Source organism: Cicer arietinum, chromosome 4, assembly GCF_000331145.2.
Source record: "Cicer arietinum cultivar CDC Frontier isolate Library 1 chromosome 4, Cicar.CDCFrontier_v2.0, whole genome shotgun sequence".
Lineage (NCBI taxonomy): Eukaryota > Viridiplantae > Streptophyta > Magnoliopsida > Fabales > Fabaceae > Cicer > Cicer arietinum.
Window position 1 is genome coordinate 56,212,975 of NC_021163.2, and position 17,031 is coordinate 56,230,005.

Sequence of the window (17,031 nt, forward strand, 5' to 3'; positions counted from 1 at the left end):
TAAAACAAAACAAATATTTAAGGGTTATTATTTAGCGACTCGTCTTGGAACCTACCAGGTCTCGTCTTTATTTTGTCTCGTTCTTATTGAATCTGCAACTCATGGAGTTTATTCGAGTTGATAGACAAATTGTCGTCTCAAAATTGGCTCAATCAAATATTGGAGTTGAATTAGGGATATATCAAACCCGTAATCTGTACACCCTATTGCATTTGATGAAAAAACATCATCTTTTTTTTGCTCAAAACAATATTTATTCATTCAATTTAATAACATTCATGGATTGATAATTACAACACAAATACAAATTCATTAAAATAAAAAATATGAATATGTGAACAAGCTCAAAACACCCATATTAATATTATAAAACGGCAAAAAATAATTACAAATTTGATAAAATTAGAGTGCCTTGAATATTCATGCCTCAAGATCTGCAACGTTGACAATGTTAAAGTCATTGATTAAATTTCTTTGTACTGGATCAAACTTAAATTTGTCAACCTGAACAAAATCAACATCGCAACAAGACAGAAAAACTAAACAATATTACATGGGAACGATGAAATAATAGAAAAACACAGAAAAAAATAGATTTATATGAAAATGACTTATTTAAATAAAAAAAAAATTGATATATAGCGGTGATTCCGGATGAAAATGACCTCAAAATCACTTCTCTTATATGATGAAGAAAAAATAGAGATAAAGTTAAAAATGTCAACAAAAATTTAATCTAATTTAAATTGCATTAATTCATATCAGATCAAATCGAATTTATTTAAAAATGTCATATCAGATCAAATCGAATTTATTTTAAAATGTCATTTAAACTGAAAAAAATTACCAATATTTTAGATAGAATAAATTTATATCTCATAACCAATCTAAACAACACAACAAATAGTGGTACTAACAATTTCTATGAATAATAGACAATGTACGGTGCCTCCAATCAAGTAATCAACTGGAAAGTGGGTCACAGAAGCATTTGGCTTGTGGATCTTTTTAGTGTCACAAATAGTACACTCATGAAAGTTGTGGCTGTGTTCAAAGTCATTTTCACTATTTCATCTTGATGCCATTTTATTCACCAACATTAGAATGACATGATTAGAGCTAACAGCAAAAAAGGGTATGCAAACTACTTTTATTGAAACCTGAGCGTCCTCTAAGCCATGACCAACGAAGTCACCAATTCACCATCATCATCATCATCATCCTGTCAACTTTATATATAGGAGTGCTTTGGGTAAGTCACACTATTGGCAATCTTTTTATAGGTAAATATCAGTATGTTAAGATATTATATTAATATTTTTTCTTTTATTAGAGTTTGAATCCATTAGATTAAACTATTTGAGCTATTCAATTCTTCACTAATGAAAAATTTTAAATTTTAAATCTTGGAGATGTTATGCTTAGTTTTAATTTGTAGTTTCAACTATTTGGTCTTAACACTAATTTTGCAAGCTATTTCTTAATTTCTTTGAACATATTTGAGTCTTTCTACAACATCCACTTTAACCAAATCAATAACTTCAAATCTTAGGAGACTATCAAATGTCAAATTTGACAACAACAACAAAAACTTAGCTATCATAGAACAAAAACATAAAAAAAATGAAAATACATTTAATTATCATAGGATAAAAACATATATAGAAATGAAAATGTTTATAACTACAGTAGTTAAAAGCATAAACATAATGAAAATGCTTAAATAGGGAAACAAATAGTGAAATTAATCACTAAAATAAAGTTTAGATATAGTTAAAGTTTAGATATAGTTAAGGAGCTTCATCAGTAACTAAACTAAATTAGTGTAATAAGTAATGAGTTTAATTGTAATACATTATCAATATAAAAAATTTTTCACTGTCAATGCAACATAATCTTTCATATATATGATTTCAGAGTTAGTAATGATAAAAGTCAAATATCTAATAGTTGTGTTTGACTAATAATGTAAAAAAAATTCACTCTGATAGTGTATATAAATTAAGACACAACATTGAGTTGATTGAGTGTAATAATCTTTAATACAATAGTCAATCTTCTCTAAACAAATTATTGTCTAAATTGTTAATGAGATTTGAATTATAGACATAACAATTAAAAATAATATGATATAGCATTATACCTCTACAAATATATTTGAAATTTTAATGAATCATCAATATATATTTTAATAATCGACCTCATCGTAAATAATCAAAATTCCACCACTAGAAACACACGAGTTTAAGATATTTAATAAGCTATTTAATTTTCTTCTTGTCGAAAAAAGATATTGAATTTTGTTTGAGTACATGATTGTTCGATCTCTATTATCTTTTTAAGTTTTGAAATAGTTCTCCCAAATTTTATTCTTTAATAATAAATAATGATAAAATAATAAAAATGGAGCGGAGAGTGAAGAAATGAGTAGCCATGGGCGGGAATAAGAGCAGCTGAATTCAAATAAATCAAGTTGAAATAAATAAATAAATAAAAACATTTTGGTGAAAAGCTGAAAAAGTGTTTGTGGTCACATTCCCCCACTAACACAAAGGCACACCCTTCAACTCCAAAACTCACCCTGACACATCTTCAATCACATGCCCCTCTTTTTTTTTTTTTATTAAAGCCCCTCTTTTTTTTATATATAAGTATTTCATTTGAAAATAAATAAATAATACTTACACCCAACAAGTAATAAAACAAGAAATATACCAAAACCAAAAAAGCAAGAAAAAAAAGTCCTAACTCCTAACCCAATCCAATAATCTTACTGACACATTCTACAGATTTTTTTGCTTACCATTTATTATTATTATTATTGGTACTACTTAGTAGTATTAATTAATTTATCTTCCTCAAAAAAAGTGTTAATTATTTAGTAATTTATTGGTGTCATTTATTACATCCGTTTGCTTTTATTTTCTTTAATTAGCACAATCACTCTTAAATCTCTAATCTGTATTCTTCTGACCCATTTCTTTGCTTCCATTTATTCTTTGCTTCAGTTGGCATCGCTGGTCAAAGGTATTTCATCCTCCTCCTTCTTCTTTTTTATTTTTTTATTTTTTATTTCATTTCTTTGTCTAACAGTTCATAGAGCTTAATAAAGAACTGATTTTTTTTTTTTGGGAATGTTGAATGGCTGAAATTGGATGTAACCGTCCACTGTTTCATTACATTGGGTCGGTAAATGTGCTGCTAAATGTAATGTAGCTATTGGATTTTTAAATTTGAAAGTTTGAAGCAAAAATTGCTCTCCATGATTTTCAGCTTAAATTTCTCTTATTTTCCAACTATTGCTACTTGGTTTGAATGATTCAACCTAAAGTTTATTCTTATATAAGCAAAGTTGATTGTGAATGTTTATCAGAATTGTCTTCTTTTCATTTTTTTGAATTTTGTATTTATTTTTTAAAATTTCTGTATCACTGAGATTGTTGAATACCGAGGAAGTGTGTTTTGTTTCTGGGTTTCTGTTGAATGTGTTCATTCTGTTACAAGCTGAAGACTTGGCTAGGGCTTGCTCATTTTTTTTGTATCTAGTGCAGATACTTTAGATTGAAATTTGAAAGGGGTGCGGTGTCTAATACATGTAGTTACATTTAATTTATTCCATTTTTCAAATTATTATTCTTGTCAGTGTTGTGTCTGGTGTATGTTCTAATTAGTGCTTCATAGTGTTTTCTCTTCATTATAGTATATTGAGACATTTTGAAGTAACAGGATTTTACATTGGGTTTTTAGTTGACTGATCTTGTGTTCTATGTGCAGATGAATGCCATTCTGTGTTGATGTTGATGTTGGTTTGGTAGACACGATGACAGATAAGAAGAGATGGTTGTGGAAGCGAAAGTCTTCCGAGAAGAGCCCGGGCGGCGAAGCTGAGAGTTCAGGATCTGTTTCCTCTCATTCTGAGAGATATTCAGATGAACAGGTATAAATGATTAGCAGTCATGAACCAATAACACAATCATTAACCCTGCTACTGAATTCACCATCCTGCATACAATGTATCCAGTTCACGCAAAATGAAAGAAAGTATTGCAATAATAATAATATAATGAGTAACACATTGCATATCATGTACGACATTTTTTGTAACTATGCTTGTGAATTTCGTATAAGTTAATTTTTTGTAAAATGAGTGTTAGAAAAGACTGAAAGAGTTGTTTTTGAATTTACAAGTGCTATTAATAAAGCCAAGTTCACTTCACCAATTAGTTATCCTCCCTAGACTTGTTCAAGCAGAAGTTATTAATTTACTGATGGTGAAGGTTTACAAGTACTTGTCATTCAATGTTATCAAATTACGGCTATAGTGCTATAGTGTAGGTGAATTTGAACAAATCACTATTGTCCGGCAATACGTTGTTTAGTATACAATATTATCAAATAGCAACGTTATAGCATTGTAGTGTAGCATAATTTGAACAAACTTTTATTTTTCATAATTTGTGATTGACAACATTGGTCTCATTCTTTGGGTCTGTATCCAACGTGAAGAAAAAAATATGTCGTCGTTTTGGCATAAATAGTTTGAATAAATTAAACTCTAATTTTGTACATCCTGTATTTATAAGCTGCTCTGAAAATAGATACATTATGGCTATTGAATTCATTCAATAATGTATTTTTACAACTTTATTGACAGGCATTAGTTGAAGTCAAGCATAAATATCGTATTTTTATTTAGTTGTCTGCCCGAAAATTGAACTATGATACAAGTAGCTTCAGCATGCATTGGCCATGTTGCTATAATTCACAAACATGACTAAGTTTGTTTAACCTTCAACTTTTATCTTCCGTTTCTGATTAGTATTTTTGTCTCTGAAACTTGAAAAGGAGGAAGCATCAAAGGAATCTTCTAATGGAAGCATTCATTCACCTGATGTCACCTCAAAAGCTGTGGCCTGTGCCGAAGATCTTGATGATAGTTCAGTTATCAATGCACAACTGCCTGATGAAGTTGCATCGACACCTCTACCTACTGAATGCATCATAAATGGCGGTTCAAATTCAATTGAGGTAGATGAAAACGGAGAAAATGATATTATATCAAATGGAAAAGAAGATGACCGAAATGACGGGTCGAGGGATATATCTGAGAAGCTATCTGCTGCTCATGTTAATGTCAATGCCAAAGAAGACTTGGTGAAGCAGCATGCAATAGTCGCTGAAGAAGCCATAGCAGGTAGCACAACTAATGCTGTTAATAATAAGTACATTCTTCTATTGCTTTCTGTAATTTTCGAAACAATCACCAACTATGCTCTATTGCTTGATTACCATTCTATCTTTTCCCGGATATGCGTTGATGTTGTGTGGTGTGTGTCTACGACTTGTTCAGCTTCTGATTCTTGATTAAGAAAACTACCCCCTAAGTTTCTCCTCATAAATGGAGGTTAGGTTAGGACTTAGGACATAGGTAGGGTTTATCGAAAGCACAATTCAAATTGCTTCTTAATTATGTCAATATTATACTACCTATGTCCCTATTTATAAGCACCAATAGTTCTTTACACATATATATTAAGAAAAGTGGGTACTATTAGTATGAATGTTCCTAAATTACCCTTTTGAATATAGATGTGTTTAAGGGTATGTTTGGAAAAAAATGTATCTACTATCTAGTAATTTTAAATGAGGCTTATATTAAGGTACACCTTTTTTCTTCCCAAAAGGTACTTATAAACAGGAAAAGAGGTAGTATTAGATTAAGAGGCTCGTGTGATATATTAGAATTATTTTCTTACATTTGCACATATTTATGTGCTTGTATGATTCATGGATATATTGTCTGTCTTCCTTTTCTCTTTCTCCCATTTTTGTAGTCTTATTGAGCCATTTTGATTGCTTAGGATGGGAAAAGGCTGAAAATGAAGTAGCGGTTTTAAAGAAGCAACTTGACACAGTCACTCATAGGAATTCAGCTCTTGAAGATAGAGTCACTCATCTAGATGGAGCACTTAAGGAGTGTGTTAGGCAGCTAAGACAAACAAGAGAAGAACAGGAAGATAATATTCAAGATGCCGTAGCTGAAAAGACTCGCGAAATGGAATCGGACAAAATCAAACTCGAGAGCAAGCTTATTGAGCTCCAGAACAAATTAGATGCTTCAAATAGCAGACCTTCTATTGATCCTGATATGTGTCGAAAGGTTGAATGGTTGGAGAAAGAGAATAAGGCTCTAAGACATGAGATATTAGTTCAATCAGAAGAGCTGAAAATCAGAACTATTGAGAGGAATTTAAGCACTCAAGCTGCTGAGACGGCTAGTAAGCAACATTTAGAAAGCATCAAGAAAGTAGCCAAGCTTGAAGCCGAGTGTCGGAGACTGAAGACCATGGCTTCTAGGGCCTCCTTAGTTACTACTGATCATAAATCCATTGCTTCTTCATCATTTTGTGTTGAATCTCTCACAGATAGTCAATCAGACAGTGTGGAGCGGCTTACTGCAGTGGACTGTGATATCTACAAAATGAGTGGTTTGGAACTAAACAAATGTGAGCCAAGTTGTTCGGACTCATGGGCGTCTGCGCTAATTGCTGAGCTTGATCAGTTCAAGAATGAAAAGTGCCGCCAAGCTCCATCCAGTTCTGTTAAAATAGATCTGATGGATGATTTTCTTGAAATGGAACGACTTGCTGCGTTGCCCGAGACCAAGAATGAAAACTTTGCTGATGAGTCAGTTGTTGCCAATCAATGCGTTGACATAGAAAGCGCTCTCAAAGCCGAGTTTGACATCATGAGTCAGCAAACGGATGAACTAAAAGGGAAGTTAGAGAAGGTGGAAGCCGATAAAGTTGAACTAGAGATAGCTTTGATGAAAAGTGAAGAGTGCATTGAGGAGTCACAACTTCAGTTGAGTGAGGCGGCACAGAAACTGGAGGAGCTTCAAATAGAGCTAGAAAATGCCTACAAATCAAAACAAAAGATAGAAAATCGCCTAATGAGCATGGAGGCAGACGCGCAAACACTTTCTTCCAAGGTCGACTCATTAGAAGCAGAGGTTGATAATGAGAGAGCCATGTCCCATGAAATTGCAATGAAGTGTAAGGACCTGGAAAAAGAGTTAAAATGCAAATCTTCAATGCTTGAGTTATTAGAAGCTGAGGTTGATAAGGAGAGGATTGCATTGCACGGAATTGCGATAAAATGCGAGAGCCTCGAGGAAGAGCTAGAAAGCAAATCTGCAAAGGTTGACTTGTTAGAAGCAGAGGTTGTTAAGGAGAGGGGTGTGTCAGATAAATTTGCTGCCATGTGTAAGGACTTGGAGGAAGAGGTAGAAAGCAAATCTGCAAAGGTTGAATTATTAGAAGCAGAGGTGGAAAAGGAGAGGGCCATGTCTGATGAAATTGCAATGAAGTATAGGGAATTGGAGGAAGAGATACTCAGGTCAACAGCTAGCTCATATGGAGAAAAGAAAATCAAACAGGTTGGTCATCATTGACATATACACATCAAATGTTCTATCATTGATCTTATTGTACTAAATAAGAAACATCTATAATATAAGCAAAAAAGAAATCTATCTCACATCTCTTAAAAAAATTACTTAATCTCATTAAATTTTCTTGATATAATCAAAACATTGATTGAATTCCTCAAGCCATTCTTCATAGCAATTTATTTCACTGTAATAAAAATGTTATTAGAAAATGAAATCTATCTGAGATATTTTAGGTTTGATATCATTAATTAGGGAATAATTAGTTATGTTTTGTTTATATTTTTCCACTTCTGGAGGAGACAAAATTGATTCTAGAGGTGTAGAATTGATTTTTACAAGTTTGGTTGCTCTCAAATAAAATAGTCATTGCCTGAGGTTTTTTTTTTTTTTTTTTTTTTTTTGCTTATATTTGAAATCTGTGGAAGTATATATACACTTTCAACACAAGTGAACTTATGCAATGCATTCGATATTTTCTATGTCAGGAGGACCTAGCACTCGCCGCGGGAAAGCTTGCCGAGTGTCAGAAAACAATAGCATCTTTAGGGAATCAACTAAAATCTCTGGCTACACTTGAAGATTTCCTTATTGACACTGCTGGCATTCCTTCAAGTCCACCACTCATTGCTCATGCTGGTGGAGAAATGTGGAAGATGCATTCAAATGACACATTTTCGCCTAAAAGAGATTCAATTTCTTCTAGATTGGCTGATGGTAGCTCTGGTCCATCTCTGAACAAAAATGAGGAAAGCTCGCCGCTTTCCTCGTCTTCTTCAACTTCATCAGCAGCCTTGCCAAATCATGTTAGTTCGGAAAAAAGTCGAAATGGTTTCGCAAAATTTTTCTCGCGAACCAAGAGTGGTATTAGGCTAGAAATTTAGATTAAATGGAAGTAGTAATTCTTTAGTTCGGTTGTAGACAGGTTTATTTTGTCATTCAATGTAAAGACCCAACTACATTTAGTTTGCATTAGTTATATCTTTTTTAACAAAAATCTTGTGTTTAGTATTACACTAGTCCAGTTTCAAATATAAACAAAAAAAAAATTATGTATTTGATCCAAATTTTTGTTTATATTTGACAGCGAAACTGAGAATGTTGTCTGACATTTCAACAAAAACTTTGAATTATTTCTGTTGTGTTGTGTCTCTATTCTGTCACATAAAATCAGCAAGGTATTGAAAATTCCTAACCAATTAATTGGTGAACCCTGCCAACCCTGTGTGCTAAAAAAGTTACTCTTTCCATTTACATATATCTTTTGAGGTAGTTTTACAGAAACTAAAAAAATAATTTTAATTAATAAGCAAATTTTAATATGTTATTATATTTTATGGATCATTCACACAATTACTCATTCTCTTCATTAATTTAAATGTAAAATTATTTATTTATGAAATAAAGGTATAATAGACACAAAAAATAGTTATCTAATATTAAAATTTGAAAACAAAATCTATTTAATATTTGATATGTTGAAAGATAAGTTTAAATTTGGGATTCTCTCTTTTTCGTATTTAGTGGAATTAGGCTCTTATAAAGTGATTAATTAATTAATTAATCCCTTTAGAGTATAAAATTAGTATTAACAACATTTGATTAACAAATCAATTATTGATATTAAATGTATATGCATAATCAATCAAGTGGTAATAATATAACATTTGATTCATCCACTTTATTTATTAATAAACACTTTAGAAGAGGCAAATTTTATTTCATATGTGAATATCACCACTAAACTTTTTAAAACAAAAAAATAATTATCTAAAAATTGATTAAAAATGATGAGTAATTTACCTTTCCTTTATGTTATTAGGTCGCCACATTTTTCCATCTTATTTCAGATTAAAAGATCAAATTTGATACATTATTGATAAATTCAAATGATTTTAGTATTGTCAACGTGACGAATTTGGAGATATAAATAATTTTATTAAATTTGTGAGTTTGTTCGTACAATTACCATTTTGGTTTTTTGCGAATTTGTATGATTTTAGAGTGATATATTCTCTTAATTTCAATGATTAGATATCATTATTTTAAATAAATAAATAATGGATAAGAAATGTAATATGGCTTGTGGCCTAGAACTTTACTTTTTTTGCTTCTTTTTCTACACAGCTGACATTTTTGCTTGTCTGGCTTCAAAATTCTGTTATATTTGACACATCTACGGGAAAAATATCCGAATCTTTGAGCAAATTAAGATAAAAAAGGTTTATGGGGTGAGAGAGGCTCGAACTCTCGACCTCAGGATAACTCAGAAGCTATGAGACCTACGCGCTAGCCAACTGCGCCACCACCCCGATGTTAAGATTTCCCAACATTACATATTTAACCTTCATTCTTTTCTTGATACGTTTAATTTAACTTCATTCATTTCTGTCTAGGATGTATTATTTTTTAGGGAAAATTAGAATTCAAAAATTATCACATAGTAACTTTAATATCTAATTAAATTTTCACTCTAAAATTATCACATATCATTTACAATATTTTTTAATTTTTATTTCTTTTATCTTATAATATGATAAATTTTATTTTAATTAACTCACATAACTCTGAGATTCCAATTCACATATGAAACAAGACATCTAATTTAATAATATCAATATTTGTTAGTTGAATTAAAATTTAATTACAATATCTACAACACTATAATAAATATATTAATTAAAATAATTATAAGTAACGTTGTATTATGTCTCTAATAATCAATCAATTGTATATGTTGATAAGAATTGGTCTGATATTTCACAAGAGTATGAGTTTGAATCTTAATTTCAACGTAAGCTTTGAAGTTGTAAACTCAACTCATATAATCTCTTATTATACTATTAAAAACATCACTTGATAATTTGAATCTAATTGACCTACTCTAACTCAAGATATATTTATTTTCTACAAACAAAAAGTATATATGTTCATAAAAAAAATTATAAAAAAATTGTAAATTTTAGTAGCATAAAATTGTTATTGTTAAATGTTTATCATTTCGTACAACAACAAAATTTACCTTACTTAGAGATTGAAAATCAAAGATAAAAGTAATTTATAAAGATTTATATTTCTTAATTTATTATAAAAAAAATTAATTTAAAAATAAAACTATGAAGATTCGCACAAACCTAAATAAACAAATAATTTAGAAAAGTGGTGCAGTGAGCTTCATCCCGTAACAATATAAAACAAAACTGATTACATTAATACTGTATGTATTAAATTGATGAGTGAAATTTCTCATCCATTGCCCAAATTATTTTGCATTATTGAATTCATCTAATGGAATATTTTTACATTAACTCTACAGCCAAAGTTGCATAAGGTGTAGATATAAGTTATCCGTAAAATGAGACTTTACATTACTCTTGTAAAAAATAATATTATTATAGTTGTCTTTTTACAGAAGATTTTGTTGCTGAATGATGGTAATTCATTAAATGGATACATAATACTCTTCTAAATTTTGTCTAAGAACATTATTACATTTCTTAAATTTATTTATCATATGGTGAATTTATCTTTCAAAATTAAATTTCATAATTTTAAAGAATATAATAATTATTCTCCTTATAGTCACCTTTAAGATCACATGGAACATTATACCCAAAAAAAATTCATGGAACAATTATTGTTAAATGATAGTATAAAAAAGTTTACACTAATATCCCATTATATACCACAATGTATATTTTAGCAACAACAAAAATATATCATGTAACTGTTAGAAAATATAGAAAATAATATTATGACATGATATTATTATGAAAGATGATAGAATGGTGTAAATATTTTGACATTGTTAGTATATAGCTATTAAACTTTTTGTTTACAAATATAAAAACACTTCCATTCTATATTTTTAAAATTTATCATTTTTTTTTAATTCACATATACATAAAATTAATTGTCACACTAGCAGTTATAGAAGTTCACTAAAAAATCATTTATAGATGCTTAATAGAAAAACATAACAGTTAAATGTATTATTATAGTTTTAATGTTTTTGCAATTATTATTGATTAATTGGTATTAAGTTTTTTTTTTTTTATTTACAAATTCATTCGGGATAAGAGTTAGTACACTAATAAAGAACTAGATTCTTTACTTCTAAAGAGTAGATTTAAATTTCCTAAAGATAATTATAAAATTGGACAAATGCCACTTTAATTAATAAATTTTTTTCTCTTCTTCAATATATTTTTTAAGTTAAATAATATTATAAGCAAAGCATCAATATCACAAATATTATTGAGTAAATATTAAAAAATATTATGAAACATTATTTTCCATTAAACAAAGTGGTTCCATGGTGTAGTGGTTAGCACTCTGGACTTTGAATCCAGCGACCTGGGTTCGACTCCCGGTGGGACCTTTTTAAAAAACTTTCGGTAATTAATTTTAACTACGCCTCAGTTTTTAGAGATCTAAGAACTTGTTTTATGAAAGGAATAAATTATCTATACATTATTCACATACCATCTTTCCCAAATGAAGAATTTATTATCCTTTCCAACAAGAGAGCATCTTTATTTAGGTTGCATGTGTTTCTTATCAATTCTAAACAAAAAGATATTTAGGGTCAATTTTTATTGATAGATATTTGTCATTGTCATTAGTAGAATTGTCAAAAAAGCTTTTAAATCCCGAATCATCTCTTAAAAATCTCATATTAAGCTCCTAATATTACACTTCGTATTGAAATAAAATTTTTAAGACCCCAACCCATTATTTTAGTGGGCTTAATGGAGATGACTCATAGGCCAAATGTTTTGTTAATTGAGATATTTTTTTTGAAAATTTTTTTATATTTATTTTTCAAAAAAAATATCAGAAAATTTCTAAAGAAAATCTAAAACATTTTTTTGTCGGAAAAATTTTTAAATTATTTTTTCTCAAAAAAAAAATTGTGAGCAAAATAAAAAAATTTATGGAAAATCAATGTGACCAAGGCCCCTCCAAGGAATCCATATTGTGGACTTGCTCTTCGGTTGTCTGCTCCTCAGTTTCCTCATCGTCCCTCGCTGCCTCATAGTCCATCTGCTGATGTTGGTCAATCTGCTCAAGCTCCTGAGCATCCTTATCAAGTTCTTGAGAATTGAAACCACACCTACGAAGATGTTGACGAGGTGGACGATTAGTCTCACACATCTGTTGATTAAATGTCGTGGTTGACACTTTTTCGCCTACAATACGAATAATATTACGAATAATTTAGGTTTAATTGCAGTTTTGGTCCCCATATTTTAGCTAAATCGCAAAAGTAGTCCCCCAAACAGAATTTTGGTCCAAAATTTGATGGAATTTCATTTTTTAAAGTCGAACTATACCATTTATGATCATATATTTCAGGTACAATTGTTGCAAATGAGATCTTGAGGCGTGGTGTGACTTAAATAAATACAAAAAAAAATGAAATTTTATCAAGTTTTGGACCAAAATTATGTTTGAGGGACCAAAACTGGGGAGAAATAAAATGGAGGGACTACTTTCACGATTCAGCTAAAATAGGGGGTCAAAACTGCAATTAATCAAATAATTTATACATTCACACCTCTAGTCCTAGTCACTGACATAAAATAAAAATATCTATAATTTGTATGCCAATATATATATATATATATATAATTGAAATTTTCTAGAGTTTTGAAAATTTCAATTTTTGGAAAATATTTACATTTCAGATTTTTGACATGGATGAAATTCAAAATTTTGTAATTTTGTCTTGAAAGTTTAAAATTGCTTGACACTTTCGAAAAATTTTGAAAGATTTCAGAAGTTTCAAATTGAATGAAACTTTCAAATATATTTTGAAAAACTAAAAAATTACATTTCAAATGAAATTCATCAAAAAGTTTGAAAAACTCACTTACTTATGCTTTGGAAGCTTTTAAATGCTGAGAAGTTTTTTAGAAATTTTGAAAATTTCGAATGTATGAGTGAAAAAGTGAAGAAAAAAAAATAGTTTCATATAGAGTAAAAGGGTAACAATTTCTTTTTTAGTTGTATTGATGTGGGAGGTATTGGTGAGGGATATGTAATAGATTTTTCATTATTTTTGGCTATTGGATAACTGAAAAAAGTCTAACTTTAGGACCATCTCCTTTGATGAATTCCTTTTCAACTTCGTATGCTCTCAAAAGCTCTCTAAATACACGTTCAAAATATACAAAATTAATTAATCCAATGAAGAGAAAAAGAAAGAAGAAAATGGTGAACCAACTAATTGACATCCAAAGAAATAGTTAAGAGAGAGCAAATTTGTTGAGCTCTGGTTACTTTTTGTTTCTTCGCTCAAATGCGAAGTAGAGATGTGACACAATTTTTTACTTCTTTACATCTATATACTTATGATCTGTTTGATGACCAAGATAAAATATATGATAAAAATAAGTCATCATATTTTGTTTTAATCAAATGTTTTATAAACCAATAGGATATGGTAAATTATTCGAGAACTCTATCATATTATTCTAGTTTAAATTTATAACTTAAATATGAGTTGAGTTAGAAACTAGAAGGATATAATAAGAACAATAATTTATTCAATTACCCTTATAAAATATAATTTATAATATAAAATTAAAATATAATAAAATAATAATAATAGAATTTGATATTAAACTTAAAAATGAAATTTTAATAATTAATTTAAAAAATATTTATGATTTTCTCACAAGGGTAGTTTTGTCTTTTTGTATAATTTAATAAATTAGTATTCAAAATTATAAAAATATAAAAATTAATTAAAATTTTAAAATATATATAATTTATTTACAAGAGTATTTTTACCATATATAATATATACTATATCTTATTTACATTCTAACAATAAAATAGAACTATTTGGTTAGTCATGATTTTGTTTTTAAAATTTAAATTATTTATTAAGTAGTATCAATGGATAATTTTAAATATAAAATTATTTAATTACTTATTTAATGTTTTAATATATTTTTATTAATTTATAATATTTAAAATATAATAAGTTAATTTTAAAAAAATAATATATAATTGTTCACAATGATAATTTTATTATTTAAATATAATATATATTATATCATAATAAAATATATATTAAATACATAACAAAATAAAATAATATTATTTTATTAATCATCATATATATAAAAAATTATTATATTTTATCCTTATCTAATTTTATATTCTATATTGAACAAATCTTTACTATATCAACACAATTTTACTAACTCTGCTACACATATACTTCGTGATTTATTTTTTATCGATTATACTACTCAATTTTGGTCATAAAAAAAATTTGTGAATATTTATCTATAATGTTTAGTAAATTAAAAGTTACGGTAAATCACGTAAAACTTGAATTGACAATATAAAATATATTCTTATTCCAAACTGAGATAGTTTTAATTTTTTTATTAACTCAAAATAGTTTTAAACTTAAGTAATTAATATTTAAAGGTTTCCAGTCCACATTTTAAAAAATTGCAATAACATATCCCTAGAAAATTGAAATAATATAAAACAGTACATTAATTCTAATATAAGGATATTTTTGTTAGTTATTATTTCTCTTTCGCAACTTCTTTTTTAAACCAAATAGACCCTTAAAGTACATTTGAGTTTAGTTAATATCTTTAAAAACTGAAAATTCTACCCAAAGATGGAAATTTCAAAACTTCCCTCTTTTCCTAGTGCTTCATTTAATTTTTCACGCATATAAAAATCAGAACAACCAATTATAACGCCCACTTTATTTTTTCTCAATCAAATCAAAAAAACGACAAGAGACACAACTCGGAGAGGATAGAGAAGATATCTCCCCAATCCGAGCTGGCAACGTGTCAGGGTCCCACAAATTACACGACACCGAAGAATCATGTGGAAGAAACATGTGCCACGTGTATAACCACTTAGTCCACGCACTTCCACGTGGCGTTTTTTAGAAGGCAAACCGAGATCGCGAGGAACACCAACCTCTTATCAACAAAACAAAAATCATCAAAAGAAAACAATCTTTGTTAATGTTTCTTCACGTTTCTCTTTCCTTTTTCTTCTATCTCTAGTCGTTCTTTTTCACTACCATGAATGCCATAGCTACTGCTTCTTCTCTCTCTCTTCCAATCTTTTGTAGAACTTCCAAGCTTGATACCAAAAGAGTACGTACCTCTCTTTCTTTTTTTGAAATTTTGTTAGATATATAGGTGTTTGTTTTCTAAGGTGAAAGTGTAAACTTAAATTTTATTTGTTTATTTACTACTTAAATCATAAGAACATGTTCTAGTAGATAGTGCAATTTGTTGATCTCAAGTGGAAAAATTGAGCTCAAGATGAACATTTGGCGTGATGAACGTATCTTTTAGTTATTAACTTAAAATAGGACATAATTTGAGTAATTATAACGACTTATAAAGCGAGAGATATGCTAGAGGTTTTGAAAAACCGTCCACTGCCGAGAAAACGGCTACTACAAAAAAGTATAGGTAGCTAATAGATTTTGGGTTGGGTCCTACACAACCCCACGGCTTGTAGGATGAGAAATTCAATTGCCTACCACTTATAAATATTTTGTCATAAATATTTTGTCAGTCTTTATCTCATCCAATGTGAGATTCTTAACACAACTGTCATGAGTTTTGAGTTGAACTGGAAGGTTAGAGATACCCGACTTTTAATCACTATTTAGGCTATATCACTATCAAACGTGAGATTTTCAATACACACCCCTCACGCTCAAAACTTGACATCTAGAGCATGGGTTGAGTGGCTTATTAATGGTGGGTTCCATTGATTTAGGATAGACTCTGATACCATTTTAAAATTTGAGTTCGAGCCTAACTCAACTCTACAAAATCATATGCGCAGCTTGCGCTTGGCATTAAATGTTTTGGGCGAAGATATGATGTCCAAACCACTTATGTGGTCGCTTTTTGTCGAATGTGATGATTTCATGTTTTAGGCTACCATTTCAAACGGTATACACTTTTTCTAAGGTTTCATTGTGATTAAATTTTAATTGATTTTAGCTACGAGCAGTTATTAGTATAGCAACAATCAAGTTTCTCCTTTTGTAGGTTCTACATTTTTCGGCCCCTACATACATGAAAGAGTATGGTCACTGTTAGATAATATTATTATATATTAGTAGTAAGGGTATTTTAGACAATTCTAGACAATTCTATTCTTTTATATATATACTCATTGTAACCCTATTAACTCGTGGTTTTGGGTTATTCTATGTTATGAAACCCTAGAGTGGGTGTTTCTCTTCTTCCTCTTGCTTTCTCTTTTCTTTGTTAACATGGTATCTAGAGCCTATTTCGATCCTCTTTGAACGATCCCGCCTCTATTCCGCTGTCGAGTTCCCAACAATTAGGGAATATAATTATAGTTTCTCTTTTCTAACATTCCAATATTCAGTGAGATTTTTTCGTTAAACCGTGTCCCAATTCTGCTTTACCCTTTCTTTGTAGCTTTTCGTTTATTTTCAGTAGATCAGTAAAAAAAATTAAAAAATTATTAGGGTTCTATAAACCTTTCCACAAGCCATTAGGGTTTGACGCTCTAACCAACCGAGCTAAAAAGAACAATGG

At 29.4% G+C, this 17,031-nt stretch overlaps 2 protein-coding genes and 2 non-coding genes across 4 annotated transcripts in view; 3 read left to right on the forward strand and 1 right to left on the reverse strand.

Annotated features, from left to right (window-relative positions):
• Positions 1 to 2,650: 2,650 nt before the first annotated feature.
• LOC101514032 (filament-like plant protein) lies at positions 2,651 to 8,599 on the forward strand. Its single transcript, XM_004498284.4, has 5 exons — positions 2,651 to 3,027; positions 3,775 to 3,937; positions 4,846 to 5,194; positions 5,862 to 7,438; positions 7,939 to 8,599. The coding sequence occupies exons 2-5, from the start codon at positions 3,779 to 3,781 to the stop codon at positions 8,332 to 8,334; spliced, it is 2,481 nt and encodes an 826-aa protein (XP_004498341.2). The 5' UTR covers positions 2,651 to 3,027; positions 3,775 to 3,778; the 3' UTR covers positions 8,335 to 8,599.
• A 1,078-nt stretch (positions 8,600 to 9,677) lies between these two features.
• Positions 9,678 to 9,762, reverse strand: TRNAM-CAU (transfer RNA methionine (anticodon CAU)). The gene is given in 2 exon segments: positions 9,678 to 9,713; positions 9,725 to 9,762. It is a non-coding gene; the product is annotated as a tRNA-Met (tRNA).
• A 1,997-nt stretch (positions 9,763 to 11,759) lies between these two features.
• TRNAQ-UUG (transfer RNA glutamine (anticodon UUG)) lies at positions 11,760 to 11,831 on the forward strand. The gene has a single exon. It is a non-coding gene; the product is annotated as a tRNA-Gln (tRNA).
• A 3,607-nt stretch (positions 11,832 to 15,438) lies between these two features.
• The window catches only part of LOC101515232 (chlorophyllide a oxygenase, chloroplastic), a 7,710-nt gene continuing 6,117 nt past the window's right edge, over positions 15,439 to 17,031 (forward strand). Inside the window, exon 1 of the mRNA XM_004498288.4 lies at positions 15,439 to 15,597. Within this exon, the coding sequence (XP_004498345.1) occupies positions 15,523 to 15,597 (75 nt within the window). The 5' untranslated portion in view covers positions 15,439 to 15,522. The remainder of the gene's footprint in view (positions 15,598 to 17,031) is intronic.

What these genes read in the sequence shown, in the direction of transcription:
- LOC101514032 (XM_004498284.4), top strand. Translation starts at nt 3,779, where the DNA reads ATGCCATTCTGTGTTGATGTTGATGTTGGTTTGGTAGACACGATGACA. An exon ending in AGAGATATTCAGATGAACAG is followed by an intron (nt 3,938 to 4,845) that starts GTATAAATGATT and finishes AAACTTGAAAAG; the next exon opens with GAGGAAGCATCAAAGGAATC. An exon ending in CGCTGAAGAAGCCATAGCAG is followed by an intron (nt 5,195 to 5,861) that starts GTAGCACAACTA and finishes TTGATTGCTTAG; the next exon opens with GATGGGAAAAGGCTGAAAAT.